General features: G+C 36.2%; 1 protein-coding gene across 4 annotated transcripts; it reads left to right on the forward strand.

Annotated features, from left to right (window-relative positions):
* The first annotated feature begins 71 nt into the window (after positions 1-71).
* On the forward strand, positions 72-20,795 carry nudt5 (nudix (nucleoside diphosphate linked moiety X)-type motif 5). Of its 4 annotated transcripts, none has more exons than XM_039761288.1 (11): positions 72-156; positions 5,061-5,123; positions 5,398-5,614; positions 5,916-5,983; positions 9,764-9,816; positions 10,797-10,904; positions 13,257-13,352; positions 16,619-16,720; positions 18,532-18,540; positions 18,626-18,679; positions 20,539-20,795. In XM_039761288.1, the coding sequence occupies exons 3-11, from the start codon at positions 5,552-5,554 to the stop codon at positions 20,646-20,648; spliced, it is 663 nt and encodes a 220-aa protein (XP_039617222.1). In that variant the 5' UTR covers positions 72-156; positions 5,061-5,123; positions 5,398-5,551; the 3' UTR covers positions 20,649-20,795. The 4 variants fall into 4 exon arrangements, with proteins under 4 accessions (XP_039617222.1, XP_039617226.1, XP_039617223.1 ...); XM_039761292.1 differs by lacking the exon at positions 5,061-5,123 and adding an exon at positions 5,167-5,298; XM_039761289.1 differs by having other exon boundaries at positions 87-301.
* Positions 20,796-21,429: the final 634 nt, after the last annotated feature.

A 21,429-nucleotide genomic window follows, 5' to 3' on the forward strand; every position in this document is an offset into this window, starting at 1 on the left:
TTCAGGAGCGCTTGCCACGTGGGCTGAAGCTCTGCGAATTTGGTGTTTGTTTCAGTCCGGAAGTTGTCGCGCCTGACTGGAATGAGTGCCGTGCCAGTCGGGGTTGCTTAATGAACGGAGCGCATAGTGAAGACCCGAGAGCATTGAGTGTCTGTGGTGAGAACGCGCTCCTCTTTATCAAAGCGTACAGATGGTAGCAAACAACATAATAATTACAGTTACTCTTACATATCTGGTAATCGAGCATGCAGGGGACTTGTTGAAAAGGGAATTGTGAGCAAGAGAGAGTTTTAGACTTAAGGTATTGTAGCGACCATTTCATTGACACCAGTTTGTTTATGGATTGTTTTATTAAATGATGATGTCCGTGAGCTGGTGCATGTATTCTCACCAACTTTCATACCTGGATTTCAGAATTGTAATCCTGTTTTATTTAGTCGTTATGTTATGGACAGTTTGTAATAATGTGGGTTATGATAGTTGCTCTTAGTAGTTTGATGTTGTTCGTTTAGTACATAGCTATTTTTGACACGCGAAATAACTAAATTCAAAACTTTCGAGAATGGCAACCTAAAACCGAAATATTAATATAACTTTTTTTTTTAATTTATCAGTGTTTATTGTAAAGATCACAACTTTAGAAAGTAACAGTCAGCAGCCATCCTCCATCTCGTGCAACTGGCACAATTACAATTCATTACAAGTATGACACCGCTCGTTGGGTTAGAGGCACTTGCGGTCTAGTCATTGTTTCTGTAAACGTACCATACATATTCTGATGTATCACAGACCAATATGTTAGATTAATTTTAAATTATTGGTGGTTTAAGTGGCTCCTCCTTTTTTAATATATTAACCCCAGCTAATACTGTAGTTTTTAAAACTACAAAATAGATTTTTTTTCCAGAGGAAAACATTTTGTTATATTATTGTGTGTGTAGCACCTACAAGTGCGTAAGTTGCAAAATGGAAACTGCCCTGTTAAGTCTGAGTTAGTTTGGCAATTAGAATACATGTTGATAATTTGTAATATCTTGTAAGCATAACCCTCCATTATATTAATAATAACATACTACATCAAAGCAGGTATATTTGTCACCCGCTGTCCTTCACTGACTATGTTGCCACAGTCTCTTAGTCTTGCCAATATCTGCAAAAAAGTATGAAGCACAGCTCCTGGTCCAGGCTTTGGTCATGCCATGTCTGGACTACAGCAACTCTCTGCTGACAGGAGCACTGGTATGTGTCATCAGGTTGCCGCAGATTAGATTATGATTATTTATTTATAAAAGCACATTTAAAACAGCAGAGGTTGCACCAAAGTGCTGTACAAAAAATCATCCAAAAGCAGATTAATAAAACAATCAATTATAACATCCAGCACAATCCCATCATACACAGTGAAAGACAGAAGCAAACAAGTAGGTCTTAAGCCGACTTTTAAAAACCTTGATAAATGCAGCAGCATGTCTGGTATTCAACCAACCAAGGCAAGAACTTGTCACTCCTCTGTTCAGATCACAATATCGGTTCCCCATCGCTGCACGTGTATAGTGTAAATCCTTGATGCTTGACTATAGAGTAGTTAATAAGTCAGCACCCATATTTATGGAGACACCTCTGAGGTCCTATGCTACTTCTTTCCCACTCAGATTTGCTGATGAACTGCATCTGGAGCTGATACCTCTGCGTGGCATCAAATCTCAATCCAGATTTTTTTCATGTGTAGCTCATAGAATGAGCTGCTCTCCTCTATTCCATGTTCTGACTCCCTCAATGTGTTTAGAAAGTGTTTGAAAATTCTCTCTTTTGGTGAATTTCTGTCTGATAAGTTTTTGTAATCTAGGGATTGTTGCAACTAGCTTGTATTTTGTTCTGAGCTGTTCATTTGTGGTGATCAATTTTTTAGCCTTGCCCTGTAACGCATGTTCCCAAACAGTCCCCAGGCTGATGTTTATTTGATTATGTTAATTTCTTTTAGTAAGTTGCCTTGAATAAATACATCAGCTAATGAAAATTAATGTAAATATTATGCTGTTAAAATATTTTTAAAGTAATGTCTGATTAACTTGTAATTGGTTGGAACATGCTGTGCAAGCACAAATCATCAGAATAGGGATACACAATTGAAACAGCTTAATGTAGTTAAAGTTATTCAAATAAAGTACCTGTCACATACAGGTGCATCTCAATAAATTAGAATATCATTGAAAAGTTAATTTATTTCAGTAATTCAGTTCAAAAAGTGAAACTCATATATTATATAGATTCATTACACACAGTGATATATTTCAAGCATTTATTTCTTTCCATTTTGCTGATTGTGGCTTATAGCTAATTAAAACCCAAAATTCGGTATCTCAGAAAATTAGAACATTGTTAAAAAGTTCAATATTGTAGACTCATGGTGTCACACTCCACTCAGCTAATTAACCCAAAACACCTGCAAAGGTGTCCTGAGCCTTTAAATGGTCTCTCAGTCTAGTTCAGTAGGCTACACAATCATGGGGAAGACTGCTGACTTGACAGTTGTCAAGAAGACAGTCATTGACACCCTCCACAAGGAGGGTAAGCCACAAAAGGTCATTGCTAAAAAAGCTGGCTGTTCACAGAGTGCTGTATCCAAGCATATTAATTGAAAGTTGAGTGGGAGGAAAAAATGTGGCAGAAAGAGGTGCACAAGCAACAGGGATAACTGCAGCTTTGAGAGGATTGTGAAGCACAGCTCATTCATGAATTTGGGGGAGATTCACAAGGTGTGGACTGCGGCTACAGTCAGGGCTTTCAAGAGCCACCACACACAGATGTATCGGGACATGAGATACAACTGTCACATTCCTTGTGTCAAGCCACTCCTGAACCAGAGACAACGTCAGAAGCGTCTTACCAGGGCTGAGGAGAAAATGGACTGGACCATTGTGCAGTGGTCCAAAGTCCTCTTTTCAGATGAAAATAAATTTTGCATTTCATTTGGAAATCAAGGTCCTAGCGTCTGGAGGAAGAGGAGTGGAGTGGCACAGAATCCAAGTTGCTTGAGGTCCAGTGTGAAGTTTCCAAAATCCGTGTTGATTTGGAGAGCTGTGTCATCTGCTGGTGTTGGTCCACTGTGTTTTATCAAGTTCAAAGTCAGTGCAGCTGTCTACCAGGAAATTTTAGAGCACTTCATGCTTCCCTCTGCTGACAAGCTGCCAAAAGTACCAATACCTGGTTTAATGACCATGGTATCACTTGATTGGCCAGCAAACTCGCCTGACCTAAACCTTGTCAAGAGGAAGATGAGAGACACCAGACCCAACAATGCAGGCGAGATGAAGGCTGCTATCAAAGTATCCTGGGCTTCCATAACACCTCAGCTGTGCCACAGACGATCTCCTGTATGCCACGCCACACTGATGCAGTAATTCATGCAAAAGGAGCCCAGACCAGGTATTAAGGACGTACATGGACATACTTTTCAGTAGGCCAACATTTGTGTATTAAAATCATTTTTTTGTTGGTCTTATGTAATATTATAATTTTCTGAGATACTGAATTTTGAGTTTTCATTACCTGTAAGCCATAATCAGCACCATGAAAAGAAATAAAACATTTGAAATATATCAGTCTGTGTGTAATGAATCTATATGAGTTTCATTTTTTGAATTAATTTACTGAAATAAATTACCTTTTCAATGATATTCTAATTTATTGAGATGCACCTGTATGCTGTCATAGAAAATATTCTTAACTGAGAATGATATACTCGTATTTTGTTCTTGAGAGTTTTGCAGAATACATATGAGAGGTTTGACCATAAAGACTACATGCCAAAGGACTCAATGGTGTAGACGGAGCTGAGCTTAGGACAAAAATGTATAGCGAAATTAAGAGTTCTGTTTTTTCATTCCCCTTGAGGGCAGATTATGTCACACAGCCCACATATTCTTTTCACCACAACAATGCCAGGAGGAAAATTATATTTGAAGAGTCACATGCCTTTTTTCTTATAGTAAACATTACTTAAATGTATGACTGGGATAATTCAATAGAAAATGAACTTGTTATCCTGTGTATGTTAGAATAATAAAAAATAGTAATGGTGCAGATCGGGTTGGCCACAGCTGCTTTATGAAAAAACCCTGTAAATACTCCATGCATCATCAAATACTGTGTAAATGAAGTAACATTTTTGAATGAATTTGATATTTTATTGGACAGTGTGGTATAGTGGCTATGTCTTTAAGCTCAGGGTTGCCTGTTCTATTAGACTGTATGACTTCCTATTTAAACACCTGAACTATATTCTATTCTTCTGAGTCATCTGTTAAATATACATTATGGAACCTTGCTTGATAGGGCAGTGCAAACAAATAAGTGGAATAATTTTTCTCGAAAATATTCTGAAATAAATAGGAATGACAATTGAAGAGAAGGCAGATGTGCTGGAAAGTGGTTATGTTGCTTTCAGTTTGGCCTCTTATAATAAAGGTCACAATGAAACACATGATATGTATTCTACTGGTATTTATGGGCAGATAAAAAGGAAAGATACTTGGCAGTAGCTAGGAACATAACTGTTAAGCAGGTTTGTTATAAAAGGGCTCACTCTTGAACAGTAAGTCAAAAACCATGAACTAAAAAAAAGTGGAGAAAGTGCATACTACAAATTAGCCTGCAAAAAAGAACACAGGTGATGATATTACTCTTACTACAGTGTTTCTCAGTGATGCCACTAATTAATCATACTAAATTCTCCACTGTAGATAGGATTCCATGTAGTTAAGGAATTGGACAGTAAAACACAAGACAGGAGGTTATTTCCAAACAAATTATCTAGTGTGTTATGTCAGGAAGTCACTTAACCAGCCCTGGCACTGTTACAGAAATATATTCAGAAGAATAGTAATTATTAAAGAAAGAGAAAAAGGCTGAAAAGAATTTGGGGTAGGGCACCAGTCCAACTCTTAGTCGGATTTTATCCATTCATTTTCTAAAGCCGCTTGATGGGACAGCTGGTACCTACATTGCAAAGTTGATACCTATGAATTTCATTTTAATTGTTTTGTTCTTTTTCTTTTTAGAAAATTTCTGTGTGTTTTCAATGAAAACTATTTTGTTGTATTTAAACGGAAAAAGAAGTTCAGGTAATGTGAAATTTACTTTCCACCTATGTTTCATTCTTAACAGAACTTGTAGGTTGATGACTTTCTTTCTCAGTTTGAGGATTTTGGATACTTCTGCAAATACCTTTAGGGTTACACACCAGTAATGTGGGTCTGAAATACCAGAAGATCTGATTTTAACTTGCTCATAATTTTGGTAAATATTATGTATTAGATTTGTATCTTAAAAGAATGAAAATAAAAAGTAGAACCTTTTGCATTGCAGTACATTTTTTAAAGCATTTCTTTTTCTCAGGTATGAAGATTTGTATATAACCATTTAAAAACATTCAGCTGGGCCAGGGAACATTTGATCTCTAACCAGTGTTTACATAAAACTATTGACTAGTGTGGGATTTCTCAATTCTGGAATTTGAGCCACTGGACTAAAAGGAATCTCAGCAGATAACATGAGCAACGAAGAGGTCACAGACATAGCTAAATGTACACAACCAGCTGTCATTAAAGAAGAGGTAATAGTAATTACAATTATATTTCAGATACTTATGTATATTTTAATGGTATGTATGGGTTGTCTTTAATTGTTTAATCATATTAAGTCCTGTAGAGTCTTTTCCTAATTTTATTTTTAAATCTTAAGAAGAGTATATAACTTATGACCTATTTTAACAATGATACATAAAGCTTAAATTTTTAAAATGCAAGCGTCTCGTCTAATTTTATATATTTTGCTGTTGCTTCAGTTGCTGTATTTAATATTTTGTTTATGAACAACTATTTGTAAACTCCATTTTACACTTTGTTTTTTCTCAGGTAATCACAGAAGGAAAATGGGTAAAACTTGAGAAGACTACCTATCTTGATCCTTCTGGAAAAACAAGGTAGCATTCTCAGAAAAAACAACTCTTAAAATGTAGAGAACAAAACATTTGTTTTATTTAAAATGGATATATAGATATATATAAAAGTTAATATTTCAGTTAGCTATGTTATTTGTTAAAGGCAAGCAAGATAGCAATAACAGAAAAACACAAACATGTATTTCATTTAAGTTTCTCTAAGAACATTAAAGCTGCTCTGTCCAATGTTGTTGATTTAGTAGCACACATTACATTTACAATTTTTAAAATATTGTTAGATCATGAAATGAGTAAAGATCTTTTTTGATTTTTATATATCTGCTTTAATACAGCACAAGCAGACTGAAAGTAGAGCAGAAATGCTGGTGCAATTTGTGGAGTAGAATCTGCTGTAGCATGACTACTTTAAAATGAAGCCATGAACAGCCACCTTCAAACATTTCTGTTATTAATATATTTGTTTCCAGAGAAGTAAAAGGCATACTTTGTTTCATTTAGTTATTTAATGCTTGCAGTGTAGCCTAGGGGCTAACATGCTAAAGTTAAGCCACAAGTTTGTCCATCAGTCCCCATTGCTGATACACAGTACAGCTTAACCTCCCACTTATTGAGCTGTGGAAATATTTAAATAGATACTAAGCATTGTTATGGATAACCATAAATTAATATAGAGTATGAATATGTGTAAAAGTTTACAGGTTATTATTGTCAGAGTACAGTACATTACACTGAACCCCGGACTCTGAATAATGTATGCGCTAGAAATACATCATTGTGCTACTAACATAAATGCTACAGGTGTTATACAGACTGTGCATAAATAACAGTATGTGAACACTTTAAAAATTATGGATAAAATCTAAGCAAATGCAATTTAAGTATCCCTCCTATGTTTTTCAAAGATAGTTTCATATATATTTTGCAGCTTGGGCTGGTAGTACATTTTAACTAAAAGCGAGACAAACACTTCTGTGTGGCAAGGAAAACCTTCTGTTTAATAACTTGGAAACTATGGAGTTATTTTAATGGAGTGGGCAGATATGAGAGAAAATGGAATCCTGTCACGTATATATAAAAAAAATTCCAGCATAACATTATTTGAATAACATTAGAAAGTGTATTGAAATAACCCAATAGAATGTGTCCAATTTGTCCACCTTTAAATTTTATTATGCTCCAGTAATTTTTACCATTTTGGATAAATATGTTTGCAAGAAATATTAATGTATTTTAGAGATTGTTTAATCTGTTTATATTTTTATATCTATAGTTAATGTTGCATATGTAGATTTCTATGTTATTGAGAAAAGTCTGATTACACAAAGTACTTGTTAAAAACAGAAGGTTGAAAAGATGTGTAATAATTACAATTTCAAATTAATTGCTGAAGACTGAAGAATTTTTATTTTTTATGTTTAATTTAAAAACTCTTAGGAATTGTATGCAGGCTAATATGGATTTTAAACGCATTGAATTTTTGCTGTTTTAAATGAGAATGTAGTACAATATAATAAGCAATTACAGCTTTCTTTCAAGGTTTCTTTATTTAGTCATGTTTACACAAGAAAACATGAACTTTGACTTCTCAGTTGCATTTAATAACTGAGAGAAAGAAAAAAAACAAAGCAAATAGAGACAAGATAGGTTAAGGTATGGCACTTTGGTAATGTATATTTACACCAAAATGGTTACAGGATACATGTCAAACCTCTACTGTTTTCATTGATATTCCTTATTAAAAAGTCGTTTGGCAATAAGAAGAAAGGAATTTCTAGAGCAACTTGTGTGGGTTTTCAATGTGACTATCCATCCTGATTTACTGAAGTTCTTAATGTAGTGGATGTCTGTCATCAGTTGAGATGAGTTTCTTTAGTATTGACCTCTGACACACATTTACCAAATCATCTGCATCAGCCCCAATAACTTTAGCTGCATGCTTTAGTAGTCTGCTGGAGCTTATATAAATTTGGTTTGTCAGACCACTAAACCAGTCAATGAAACTGAAAGTGATAACAGATTGGATCATACTGCAATAAACATGAGGTCCTTGTCTACTTTAAATAGTTTGAGTTTACAGAGGAGAAATAAAGGCTGATTGCATTTAGAGAATAATTTTTTTTCTACTTTAAATAGTTTAAATTTATGGAGGAGAAATAAGCGCTGATTTCATTAAGATAAGATTTTTTGTATTTGTATTCTAATTAAGATTGCTATGTAAGCTAGTATTTATATTCAATCACCTGCTCCCCCTGAATAACAGTGGGTGAACATACCGATGTCTGTCTCTTAAAATAAAATATAATTTCTTTGGTCTTTTTTTACATGCAGAATAAGAGAGTTCTTATTGCATCAGTTTAACATACAGTTCACGTGATTTAGATAGTGGCTTTCATCCTCCCCAGATATGCATCCTATGAGCATGGTGTCATCAGCATACTTGATAATGTAGTGGTAGTCTTTGTTCTGTCTTAGGTCACTTGTTTAAGGAGTAAATAGTAATTATGGTAAGACATACCCTTGCGGGCTTCCAAAGTTTATATGAATGACATTTGAAAAAGTGTCCTGTACTTAGACTGTCTCTGAATGATTTAAAAGAAAGTCCTGAATCCATAATGTGATAAATGGGTTAATATTCATACTGTTCAGTTTCTCAATCAGTATATGAGGGTGTATGGTATTGAATGCTGAAGAAAAATCCAAATAGTACTCTGACACATGAACCAGGCTTATCAAGAAAGGTATAGATTTGATACAACAAGCAGAGCGTCTTTAACACTTCTGTTTGCACAATAAGCAAATTGGTTGTTATCTTGGAAATACTTTGTCTCTGTCATTAAGATGCTTTTCACCAAATGCTCAATGCATTTCATTGAAAAAGAGGTGAGTGCAACAGGTCTGTAGTCATTTAGGCAGCTTGGCCTGGAAACTTTAGTAACAGGGGTAAAGATTAATTGTTTCCACAGCTTAAGTACCATACCACAGATCAGAAGCCAGTTAAAAAGCAAATGAAAAACTGGAGAGAGGATTTTAAGAGCCAACCTGATATGCCATCTGGCCCATTGCTCTGTTTGTTTTAACCTGCTGTAAGCCTTCCTCCACTTCAATTAAACTAACATTCTTTATTCCTTGACAGGTTAACATTTTTTATTTGCTATTGTATTATCAATGTTTTTAAACATGATCTTAATTTGCATCTAAGAAGATGAAAATCCAGTATTTAAGTAGTGCCTTAAAGTTTGCAATGATTTTTCTTCCATGCTGCAAAACATCTTAAGGTTCCTTAACAAGAAGTTGCGTATGGTGCATATGTTGTTGTCTGTAATAGGCTGGTTGCCTGTTCAGTTTATGTAGTATGCCTGTTCCTACCATGTTAGATTCACACCCAGCCATAACCACCTGAGAGAGTGAATGTATTTCAAAATAATTTGTTAGATTTTTTTTTTCCCATGTGGTGGAATCTCAAATTTAAGCTGGACTAAATCAGTCCTTATGGAGAATAGTATGTACTTTTGCCAGTGAAAGGATAAATGGGACAGACTTTTAATTTTGTTTATGGGAGCTGATCTAAAAGGGCAGCATTTGTATTAAACATATTAGATATTTAAAGAAATATGCTTTATGTTTGATCTGTATGAATTATTGGGCTCAAGAGTGGCAAATCTGTTCCATTAAAATATTTATTCATTGTATAAGAACCTCACAGTGTCCTAACTAATTTAGAAATAGATTTAAGATACTTGCAGTGCTTAAATCTTAACTATGCTTTCAGAACATATTGTTAACTTTCTTCTTCTGATTTAGAATCTGGGAAACTGTGAAAAGAACAACAAAATCTCAGACTTGTTCTGCTGATGGTAGGTGAACTCGATTAAATCATAATGTGTGAATGACGTCTAAAATAGTTATTTTTAAACAAAAACTTCCTGGTTTATCCTCTGTCTCTCTCTGAAGATTCCAAATGCATTATTTAATCATCTGGGGCCTCATGCATAACACCGTGCATAGAACTCGCACTAAAACATGGTGTATGGACAAAAGTGGAAATGTGCATACACACAAAAATATTCAGATGCACAAAACCGTGCTTAAGCCAACTCCCACGCACTTCAGCTCCATAAATCTCGGTCAGCATGAAAAGTAATGCACATGCATGCGCCTACCACCCCACCCCAACTCCTCACAGAATTTTGCTACTTTAATATGCAAATCAAAATAAACATCATCTTCCCTGTTCAGTGTTTGGTTAAAAGACAATGGCAAAAACACGTGAGAAAAAGAATTTCTGCAAATGTGAAGTGGAGGCAAGGAAAAACTACTATTTCTTGGCTTAAGCAGTGGTATATAAACAACAATAGGAAGTTGATCGAGTGATACAGAGTAGCGGAGACACTCGAAAGTTCAAGTTCAGAAAGTTGCACATTGCCCGAAATAAATGAGAAGTGGTCAGATATCAAAGTTGCCATGAAAAGGTGAGTCGTAGCCCACTGTCTTGAGTGTCATATGGAAGCGCATTAGAATACAGAGAAAAGAACAGGGGCACATTGGGGGGAAAAAAGGTTGAAATTTCCAATTTAATCTTGTAGTTTAGTTTGTCATTAAAGTAGAATGTTGCAAACTTGATCTTAAAATCAATGTTGAATTTACTAGTGTTTCTCAGATCCCATCGTAACTAAAATAGCATAGAAAGAAGATTTATGTGACATTTTAAAACAAAATTAGATTTTTATAGAATTAATCATTTTGAGTTTTCTTTTTTAATTTGCTTGTCTTATTAAAAAGTGTTTAATTTTATTACACAATAATAGTTGAGCATTTTACTCACTTGTTTTTTTAGGTGTAGGAATATTTGCTACTTTGAAAAGAACTCTACATTTTGACTGCCTTGTTATGGTTAAACAGTTCAGACCACCAATCGGATGCTATTGTCTTGAATTTCCAGCAGGTAATTAAATTTAACATTTAATTTTAACTGATGGAGTATAAAATTTACTTTAATAATCATGCATATATAGTGCATATTAAATTGGCAAAGCAGTACTTAGATCATTTTGCTGAATTGGATCATCTTTAAAGGTAACTTTGCATTCACATGCACAGAAAAAGACATTTTAACATAATTTAATGTCCTAATTCCCTCTTTATTTATGTTAGTGTTTATTTTCTGTATCTAAAATTATAACCTGACTAATCAAAAATCTAATTAAATATGCATTTAAATTTCTTTAAGCTAGTGAAAACACAGTGACTTTTCCAATGACATTTGGACTAGTCGGTAGTAATTTCAGAAAACTGAGATATCTTTATTGTATTTGAATTAAATACTGTATAGCAACAGTGTTACTTAATATCTATTGTTACAATTTCGACTAGTCAAAATGTTTTAAGCATATCTCTGATAGAAATGGAAAAAGTCCGCTAGTTTAAACGAAACTGCAGGTATCTAATTCACATTCTGAGTATTCCAACTGTAATTCTAAATAACTCTAATTAGAATTAAGACTGGTGAAAATATAATTGTAGATAACTAAGATGGTAATTAACTCAAGACATTAAAGCTAAAACTTTTCATAAAATTCAGGTGGTCAAAATATAATTACAGATCCCTTTAATTGAAGTTTCAATCAAAGTCAAAAGGAAATGTTTCCCAGTTGTATGTATTTGATAGTATACATTAATTATCTCTAGCTTGCATTGTTACTAGTCAACTCAAATGTAAAGTTCTGGTATTTTATTCAGATTTTGACTAGTCAGAATATATCTGAGATATTCTTGAGTTTGATATTGTGTGCGTGTCTCAAAATATTTTCTGTATCACAAATGTCGTTTTGAGTTGCCATAAGAGTGTGTCTGCTATATTCAAAGGAATGGCAGAAGCAGTAAAAGTTAAAGCATCCGTAAAAGTGAGAACAGTTTAGGGTCACAGCACATGAGAGCATGCATTAGTATATGCCATGGTCCAAGTTTAAATCTAGGGCTCTCGGGCTAACCTGAGGACCTTTGAGGAATATGCTGTGCTCTGAGATTTGTGTCAATATTATATGCAGACATTTCAAAATATATATGAAAATGGAAATATTTTAGTGCATCTCATTAGATAGAAGGATAAAAGGATAACAAACTATTTATATTGATACATTTTCTATAGTGGCCTTTCTGTGATTAATATTCATGAACTATTCACACCTGAACTCAGGTTGTGGCAAATCTGTCCCCTGCTTGCTTTTATTAACCTTCATTTGTCATGCACAATTTTGTTGTGCTACATATGCAATTAATTATTAAAATTATTAACAAAATTATTAAGCTGATAGAAAATCTTGCACCCGAAAATGCATATGAAGATGTGAATGGATTTAATGGAAATTTGCTAAACAATAAGAATAAAATACTACTTAGTATTTGCATGTGCCATACATGTAAGCCAATTCCCATAGGAATGCTTTTCCATTCTAGTCTACTGAAGCACTTTGAAAATGGTGCTGCTGTTATATGTACATAGTACAATGAAATTCTTAGTTGCATGACTCCCACACACTACTGACAGTGATACAATACCAACAAAAGAACACAGACAAAAAATAATTGTACATAAATAAACATCATACAATAGAGCCCTGTAGGTTTTAAGCAAAAAAATAATAATAATCCGTTCAAACAAATTCATAAATCATTCAAGCAGATTTTTTCGTTTAAATTTTTTTTTTCCCTGACTCATTTTTCAGTAGTATGAAGCCCCGTTCTGTATTCATTCATTCAAACAGATTATTATTATTTTTCCTTTTTGAAGTCCAGCTCTTATTACGGAGCCTCACACGGTTTTCCTGGCATACAGTTTAGTACAGTGTGTGTGTATGTGTGTGTTAATATCAGTGAACTGGAAGAAGAACTAGTTGGAAGACCACCAGCATTGAAACGGTTCTTTTGAGGAGTCCTGAAACGAGTTTCAAACGCAGGAGAAGTTACAAGAATGGATTTAAGGAATTTTCTCAGAAAATGTGACATTCTGGAGTCAATGGTAGAAATGTTAATAGAAGAAAGGTAAGTGTAAAATCTAGTTGATAATGGCACTGAACAGCATAGAATAAGCTAAAACTATTGGCTAGCTATACTCTTTCCAGTTCACTAAACTGCATACCAGGAAAATAAAATATGAAAAAAAAAATAAAAATAATCCATTCAAACAGATTACAAATGGATGTGTAAATGTAACTCACAGGCAAAGTTAGATCAGTGTTATTTTCTTTATTTTGTACATTAAAATGGTGTTTATTGTTTTTATAATTGTATATGTTAGGTCTTATTGATCCTAATGAAACAGCTGGGGCAGCAGCATTAAGAGAGCTATTGGAAGAAACTGGGTATAAAGGGGAAGTGATTGGCGTTTCTCCAGGTAAGTTTCATACATTCAGTGCTACATTATTTTAGGTTCAGGGTTGTCAAGAGAAGCTTGTTGCAGGACTGATTTTTTTCCATCCATCCATCATCCAACCCGCTATATCCTAACTACAGGAGCCAATCCCAGCCAACACAGGGCGCAAGGCAGGAAACAAACCCTGGGCAGGGCACACACACCCACACACCAAGCACACACTAGGGGCAATTTAGAATCGCCAATGCACCTAACCTGAACTGTGGGAGGACACCCACGCAGACACGGGGAGAACATGCAAACTCCACGCAGGGAGGACCTGGGAAGTGAACCCAGGTCTCTTTACTGCAAGGCAGCAGCACTACCCACTGCACCACCGTGCTGCCGGATTTTGTTTCTTTTCACTGCCAAAAGCCTTATGTGGGTTCCTGAACTATCACCAAGCATAAAGCATATACACTCACCTAAAGGATTATTAGGAACACCTGTTCAATTTCTCATTAATGCAATTATCTAATCAACCAATCACATGGCATTTGCTTCAATGCATTTAGGGGTGTGGTCCTGGTCAAGACAATCTCCTGAACTCCAAACTGAATGTCAGAATGGGAAAGAAAGGTGATTTAAGCAATTTTGAGCGTGGCATGGTTGTTGGTGCCAGACGGGCCGGTCTGAGTATTTCACAATCTGCTCAGTTACTGGGATTTTCACGCACAACCATTTCTAGGGTTTACAAAGAATGGTGTGAAAAGGGAAAAACATCCAGTATGCGGCAGTCCTGTGGGCGAAAATGCCTTGATGATTCTAGAGGTCAGAGGAGAATGGGCCGACAGATTCAAGCTGATAGAAGAGCAACTTTGACTGAAATAACCACTCGTTACAACCAAGGTATGCAGCAAAGCATTTGTGAAGCCACAACACGCACAACCTTGAGGCAGATGGACTACAACAGCAGAAGACCCCACCGGGTACCACTCATCTCCACTACAAATAGGAAAAAGAGGCTACAATTTGCACAAGCTCACCAAAATTGGACAGTTGAAGACTGGAAAAATGTTGCCTGGTCTGATGAGTCTCGATTTCTGTTGAGACATTCAAATGGTAGAGTCAGAATTTGGTGTAAACAGAATGAGAACATGGATCCATCATGCCTTGTTACCACTGTGCAGGCTGGTGGTGGTGGTGTAATGGTGTGGGGGATGTTTTCTTGGCACACTTTAGGCCCCTTAGTGCCAATTGGGCATCGTTTAAATGCCACGGGCTACCTGAGCATTGTTTCTGACCATGTCCATCCCTTCATGACCACCATGTACCCATTCTCTGATGGCTACTTCCAGCAGGATAATGCACCATGTCACAAAGCTCGAATCATTTCAAATTGGTTTCTTGAACATGACAATGAGTTCATTGTACTAAAATGGCCCCCACAGTCACCAGATCTCAACCCAATAGAGCATCTTTGGGATGTGGTGGAACGGGAGCTTCGTGCCCTGGATGTGCATCCCACAAATCTTCATCATCTGCAAGATGCTATCCTATCAATATGGGCCAACATTTCTAAAGAATGCTTTCAGCACCTTGTTGAATCAATGCCACATAGAATTAAGGCAGTTCTGAAGGTGAAAGGGGGTCAAACACCGTATTAGTATGGTGTTCCTAATAATCCTTTAGGTGAGTGTATGTTACTACTAACTTCAGGCAGTATACTTTGGTTTTGTTTCCAAAATCACATACTAGTTGACTACATCTTTAATCCAACAGTTTAATAAACAAGATCGCCCATCATAAGATGAGCAGTAAGCAAGTGAATTATAACCAGCTAATAGGCTTACATGCAGCTGTCTGTAGTTGTTGAGAGCTTTGCTGTGTGATACTACAGGAAAATTACAACATTATACCTCATTTAAGGAGGAAATAGCATATATAGGTGCCACATTAGTATACAGCTTCAGTATCTGCATGAAAATGTGATAAAGTTTTATTTTGCGATGTTCCTTGTCATCACACTTCAAATAAAAACCTTCTCATAAGAACATCATTTGGCATAGAGGACTAGAGGACTGGATAAGTAGCCTGCTGAAATTAGTCATTGCAGTAGTTAGAGCAAACTGCATATTGATTTTCAATTGCTTTGACATTTTACTGTGTCGTTATCTTGTTCTTTTCTACACTGTACTGTGACTGATGATCAGTAGTAAAGATCCTGAGTAAGGCCGGCAGACTGGTATAGTGGCTAAGGCACTGGACTTTAAACTCCCAAGGGTGCCACTCAGTTCTGGCCTTTGCCTCACCATGTGACCCTGAGTAAATCATTTAATTCTCCTGCATTCCAACTGTTTAAAAAAAAAATAATAAAAAATCTGATTTTGTAAGCTCACTTGAATTAAGGCATTATCTGTTGAGTAACAAAAGTAATAAAATAATACTGTAACATAAAAATGTCAAATCAAAATAAAAGATCAGTAGCAGAGTCAGTGTGCCTCACTGTTAGACGATTAGGCTGCCACACTAAGTCAGAACCAGCAATGATTTTAAATGATTTACTCTGCTAACAGTATTTTATGTTTCTCATAACTAAACTATTTTCATGGTTGTTGCCTTTATTTTGACTAACAAAGTCCATCCATCCATTTTCCAACCCGCTGAATCTGAACACAGGGTCACTGGGGTCTGCTGGAGCCAATCCCAGCCAACACAGGGCACAAGGCAGGAACCAATCCTGGGCAGGGTGCCAACCCACCACAGGACACACACAAACACACCAAGCACAGGCTAGGGCCAATTTAGAATCGGCAATCCACCTAACCGGCATGTCTTTTGACTGTGGGAGGAAACTGGAGCGCCTGGAGGAAACCCACGCAGACACGGCGAGAACATGCAAACTCCACGCAGGGAGGACCCGGGAAGTGAACCTGGGTCTCCTAACTGCGAGGTAGCAGCGCTACCACTACCACTGCGCCACCGTGACTAACAAAGTCATGTGTAATTAACTATTTTATTTTAAATGTGGATAATTTTTCAGTTGTTTTCTTCCTTTAATTTTAAATGCCTATTGACATCTTGACCCAGGTCAGTTTTACAATTCTGAAAAAAAAATCCTGTAGCCATTACTAAAAAAAAAAGATTTGATATATTTAGTAAAAGAGGAAAGGGAAGATTTTCCTTTGCACTATTTTGCAACATAACTATAAAGTCATTAGGTTTTTAATATTTGTTATCTTGTTAATTAATCATAAACTTTTAGAGGTTTTAGTGCTGTGAATAATCATTCATTTTACCACTTCCAGCAATTTGTTTAGACCCTGGATTAACAAACTGTACAACACACATTGTGACTGTCAACATTAATGGCGATGATCCAGAAAACATTAAACCTAAACAGCAGCTTGGTGAGTACCTCTTAAAAATTGGCAGAGCTAATGTGGATTCCACTCTTCAAATAAAATGCTGTGAAGAAGCCTTAAGTGGTGCTTTTGGAGTCTTAATAATCGCTAAGCATTGATTAGGGAAACTGGCATTCCTCTTCAGCATTTTACATCAAGACAAGCGGCATATAGCTGTAGACCATATAACTGAAGCATTTCAGATGACATCACTATCTAAATGGTGGCAAGTGCAAACGTAGAATGGCCTTTTTGTAATATTTCAAATTTAAAATATATGTCTTTGATTCAATTATTACTAATTCAATTTGGTTTTATTGTCTCAAATAGGTCATTTGGTTTGTGAATACGTTTTACAAAGAGACGATGACATGACATTAAAATCACTTTACAAAGAACACACACATCAAACATACACGTAGTACAAGAAAAATGCAAAGTCAAACACATTCGTAGTTGACATGACATGAACTCGTGTCTTAGTTAGCCACAGAAAGCACATGTTCGCTGGATACTTGAGGCCACTTGAAGTGAGTCAGCAGCACAGCACAGTGCAGTTATTATTACAATAGCAGCATAACTTGACCTTTTATGGAATTTTTTTTTTTTTTTTACTTTTTGTTGCCTCACTATTTTCCTCATATGTTATTAATGAATACTTCAGCAGCATAACAGGTTAAGTCTCATGCGACCTACATCACATCAGTCAGGTTTTTTGCTTATTACATTTCATCTGTCTGGGATTCAAACTCCATATTGGTGTGATCTGTTTTACTTCTTGCCACTGTCAAAATGGAGATGAATACAATCTGTCTTAAAATTGTGCTTCTATCTCCATGATGTGAAATCTACCCATGGATCATTTTAGCTTTAAGGAAACTGATAAATCTCGGCAGACACTTTTTACTTCATCTACTGCTGTTATCAATGTGATCAGCAAGCTTACTGGCGTTCATTCAGATCAATTCTGTAACTTCCTGAATAACAAATCCTATGTGGAAAGTTTAGTTCAGACTGAGCCAAAATCACTTCTGTCCTCAACAAGCATATGGCTGTTGTACTGGAAAAGGTAAAGTTGTGGGGATTCAACATTTAAACAAACAGCATCGTTTCTAGCTTAAAGCAATAATCACATAACATTTTTTTTTTGCTTTACTGGTTTGAAGTAAAAAAAAAAAAAATCACAGAGAAGAAATGTGTTATTGAGTAAAATGAAAGCAGTGGTGACAGGTCTGAGCCCTGAAGGCTTTGTATTTGCAGACCCAAATAACTGAACTAGTAAAATGCTTAATGAAAAACGTCAAGAGTTTGTTCTGAATTGAAGCTGTTTCTTCATAGGACTTCCATAATAACACTAATACTACCATCTTAGAATGGCCTCTTTGATTGTGGTGGACTTGATTCCCTCATCTTTAATGAATTGACTTGGTGTGCTGTATATACAAGACATTTACAAAGGGGGCTCAAGAAGTATTGTGAGAGTAGATATTTTCACACTTTCATGGTATTGTTTTAAAGTTAAAAGACATTACACAGAAGTTATTGTAATGGAGATTTTTTTTTAGAGCAGTAGATAGAATTTTGTTTTTATTTTTAAAGATTCATTTTATTCATCATTATAACAGTCACTTAATAAAGCAAATAAATCCTTTGAAGTTTGTATGTTAAATGCATTGTGTTATTTTTGTTAATATAATGTCAAGTATTCTCTAATGTTTACTTAAATGATGGCACCAATGATATTCTATGAAGTCTGTCTGTGTATGTATTCCGTGAAGATGCAGAATACTTACTATTTTTCTATTCTTTCCTTTCAGCTGACGGAGGTAGGTTGTTTTACTGTTTTTTGATACAGTCATCTCTTTTAGTATGAAATTACTCCAGTGGACATTTATCTTTCATTTTTTACAGAATTTGTGGAGGTGATCCTAATACCTGTGAACGAGTTTCACAAGAAAATTGATGGTAGGTTTTGAACATTTTCAATACACTGACACTGGATAAAGGGCTGCTGCATTTGCCGTGGGCTTAGAGCTCAGCCTGGGTCGTGTGGTCACCTGACCTCCCTCCACCTCCTCTGATGGGCAAAGTATGTAAACTCTATGTGCACTGAATTGGCATTCCAGCCAGGGCTGATGTTGGCATTCAGTGGATGCTGCCGGCTCATGATTTGGTGAAGCTAGGGAGTTTAGATAATAGAAGGAACCCATGGTTGACTTTTTCTCTGACAATCCCCATTGCTGTGTGTTCTAATTTTTCATGAAGTGGGATACGCATCTATAGACATTTGCTGTCCCACACACAGAATGTGATTTATGTGTATTCAGTTTGAGTTTTATAGCACCTGTCCTTCCACAACCCTACAGCTGTCTACCCATTCACAAATATAATTAAAGTAAGGCACAAAAGAACATACCACACAAACATGCAATGCAGAAAACATTCCCCTTGCAATACAGACATAGATGTACATGTACAATATATGACCAAAAGTTTGTGGAAACCTGACCACCACAAGTATATTGGCTTGTGGACATCCCATTCCAAAACCATAGGCATTAATACAGAGATGGCCCTCTCTTTGCGGCTGTAACAGCCTCCACTCTTCTGGGAAGGCTTTCCACAACATTTTAGAGTTTTGCCCGTTCAGCTAAAAGTGCATTTGTGAAGTCAGGTACTGATGTTGGATGAGAAGACCAATCAGTGTTTTACAGTTCATTCCAAAGGTGTTCAGGGTTGGGATCAGGTCTGTGTACAGGCCACTCGACTTCCTCCATATCTTTATGAATGATGGCTTTCTGCCATCCTCCACCAGCCTTTACAGTGGGCATTATACCATCCAGAAGGTAGCACCAAATTCAGATTCATCATTCTCACTGCTAGATAGTGAAATGTGAGTCATCACCACAGAGAACACAATTCCACAGCTCCAGAGTCGAACGGCCACATGCTTTATACCACACCATTGACCGTGGCATGCTTTACACCAACCCATTTCATGAAGCTCCCGACACACAGTTCTTAGGCTGATGTTGCTTCCACAGGCAGTTTGGAACCCTGTTATGATAGGATAGGCGAGTTTTACACACTTTGCTCTACAGCACTTGGCAGCCCTGCTCCGTCAGTTTGTGTCATTACCACTTCATGGCTGACGTGTTGTTGCTTTTAGACCCCTCCACTTCATACTAATACAAGTAACAGTTTCAGTTCTAGCAGAACAGAAATATCAATTGTGGCATCCTGTGACAGTGCCACATTTAAAGTTACTAAGCTCATTCTACCACCAGTGTTTGTCAATGGACATTGCATGATTTGAGCTGTAATACCTGAACTCAGTCATTTGGGGGAGCGACCACATAACATCTGGCCCTATAGTGAGGTCAACACTAGTTGATTCATCAATGCTGCCCACCGGCTATAACTTGATGAACTCCATCTTCATTCTTTTTGAAGCACTTAGCTGTCAGCATAGGCTGTGTATTTCAAAAGGTGGTGCATGCAGTTCATTGTTATTTTTGATTCAGTACTTACAGTTCATACCAATCGGTTATTGATTTTATTGGTGATTCCAGGTCATTTTTAATGTATGTCCATACACTTTACTTTTAAATAGGCTCATCTTAACATATATTAAGCTAAGTAGCTGGCTAGTAGTGGAGTAAAGAATGAAAAGAGCGCAGACCTGTGATCAGCTGTAGGTCTTCTCATTGAATTTGTGATTTTAAAGAGCCTACAAAAATGGCTGAATGACTGTACTCACTTAAGCAGCTCTCCACAGAGTGCTTATTTTATTGTTGCTTGTTTTGTTCCTCCTTATTCTACAGAGATGGTGAAGAACGAACACATTGTAGTGGACTCTAAAGTTTATATCTACGCCATGGGAATGACTTGTGCAACAACAAAACCAAACGAGCTGCCAGTTCTCAAAGCCTGAATTCCCTTCAGACGTCAGTCACAGTTACACTTTCTATGCCAAGAGCATTCCATAGATGTATGTTCATTCAATGCAATCAATATTGAAAAAAAGTTTGTGCCTTGTTTGTTTTTTTTAAGAAAAAAAATAAAAAATTTTACAAACACATTTTACTGTTATTGAATTTTATTAGTTGTATGCAGAAAATGGATTTCACACATAAAAAATGTAGCGGTTTATTTTATTTCTATGTAACCTGTTTTTTCATTCTCTTGCCCTGTCCAAGCTTAGAGGAGATGCCATCTGATCACAGGTGATATTCACCCTGGGCCATTTTAGAAGGTTACTGGAACATCAGTGGACTGTGAGGAGAAAAGACTCCCTGGAAGAAAACCTGAAGAGCACCAGGAACTGAAGTAGGATGTGCTGAACGCTGCCTCACTGTCTGTCAGCACCATGTCTGTACTGACTCGTAATATAATTCACTTTTTCCTGTAGATAGAATTTTATTTATCACCTAAATAAATACATAAATCGATAAATAAATACATATAGACACAAACACAATATGGTCTGAACAGACACCCGAAAGACTAAAAAGGTAGAACAGTTTTGACTTGGCAGTCCCAGTGAGGCATTATACAGCGTATTGCTATTGGAATAAAGGACCCCAGTAGAATTTCTTGGCACACTTCTGCTGAATAATTCATTGGCTTAAAGTCCTCAGTGTTTGTGTGTCAGAGATAGGATGTGCAGTATTGTTCATAATGGCACTCGGTTTCATTCTCTTCTTTGCGACAAT

Source organism: Polypterus senegalus, chromosome 8 (genome assembly GCF_016835505.1).
Source record: "Polypterus senegalus isolate Bchr_013 chromosome 8, ASM1683550v1, whole genome shotgun sequence".
Taxonomy (NCBI): Eukaryota; Metazoa; Chordata; class Cladistia; order Polypteriformes; family Polypteridae; genus Polypterus; species Polypterus senegalus.

Bases quoted from the DNA above. Each gene is read 5' to 3' on its own strand.
- nudt5 (XM_039761288.1), top strand. From the start codon at position 5,552: ATGAGCAACGAAGAGGTCACAGACATAGCTAAATGTACACAACCAGCT. The intron at 5,615-5,915 runs GTAATAGTAATT...GTTTTTTCTCAG, and splicing joins CAGCTGTCATTAAAGAAGAG to GTAATCACAGAAGGAAAATG. The intron at 13,353-16,618 runs GTAAGTTTCATA...TACCACTTCCAG, and splicing joins AGTGATTGGCGTTTCTCCAG to CAATTTGTTTAGACCCTGGA.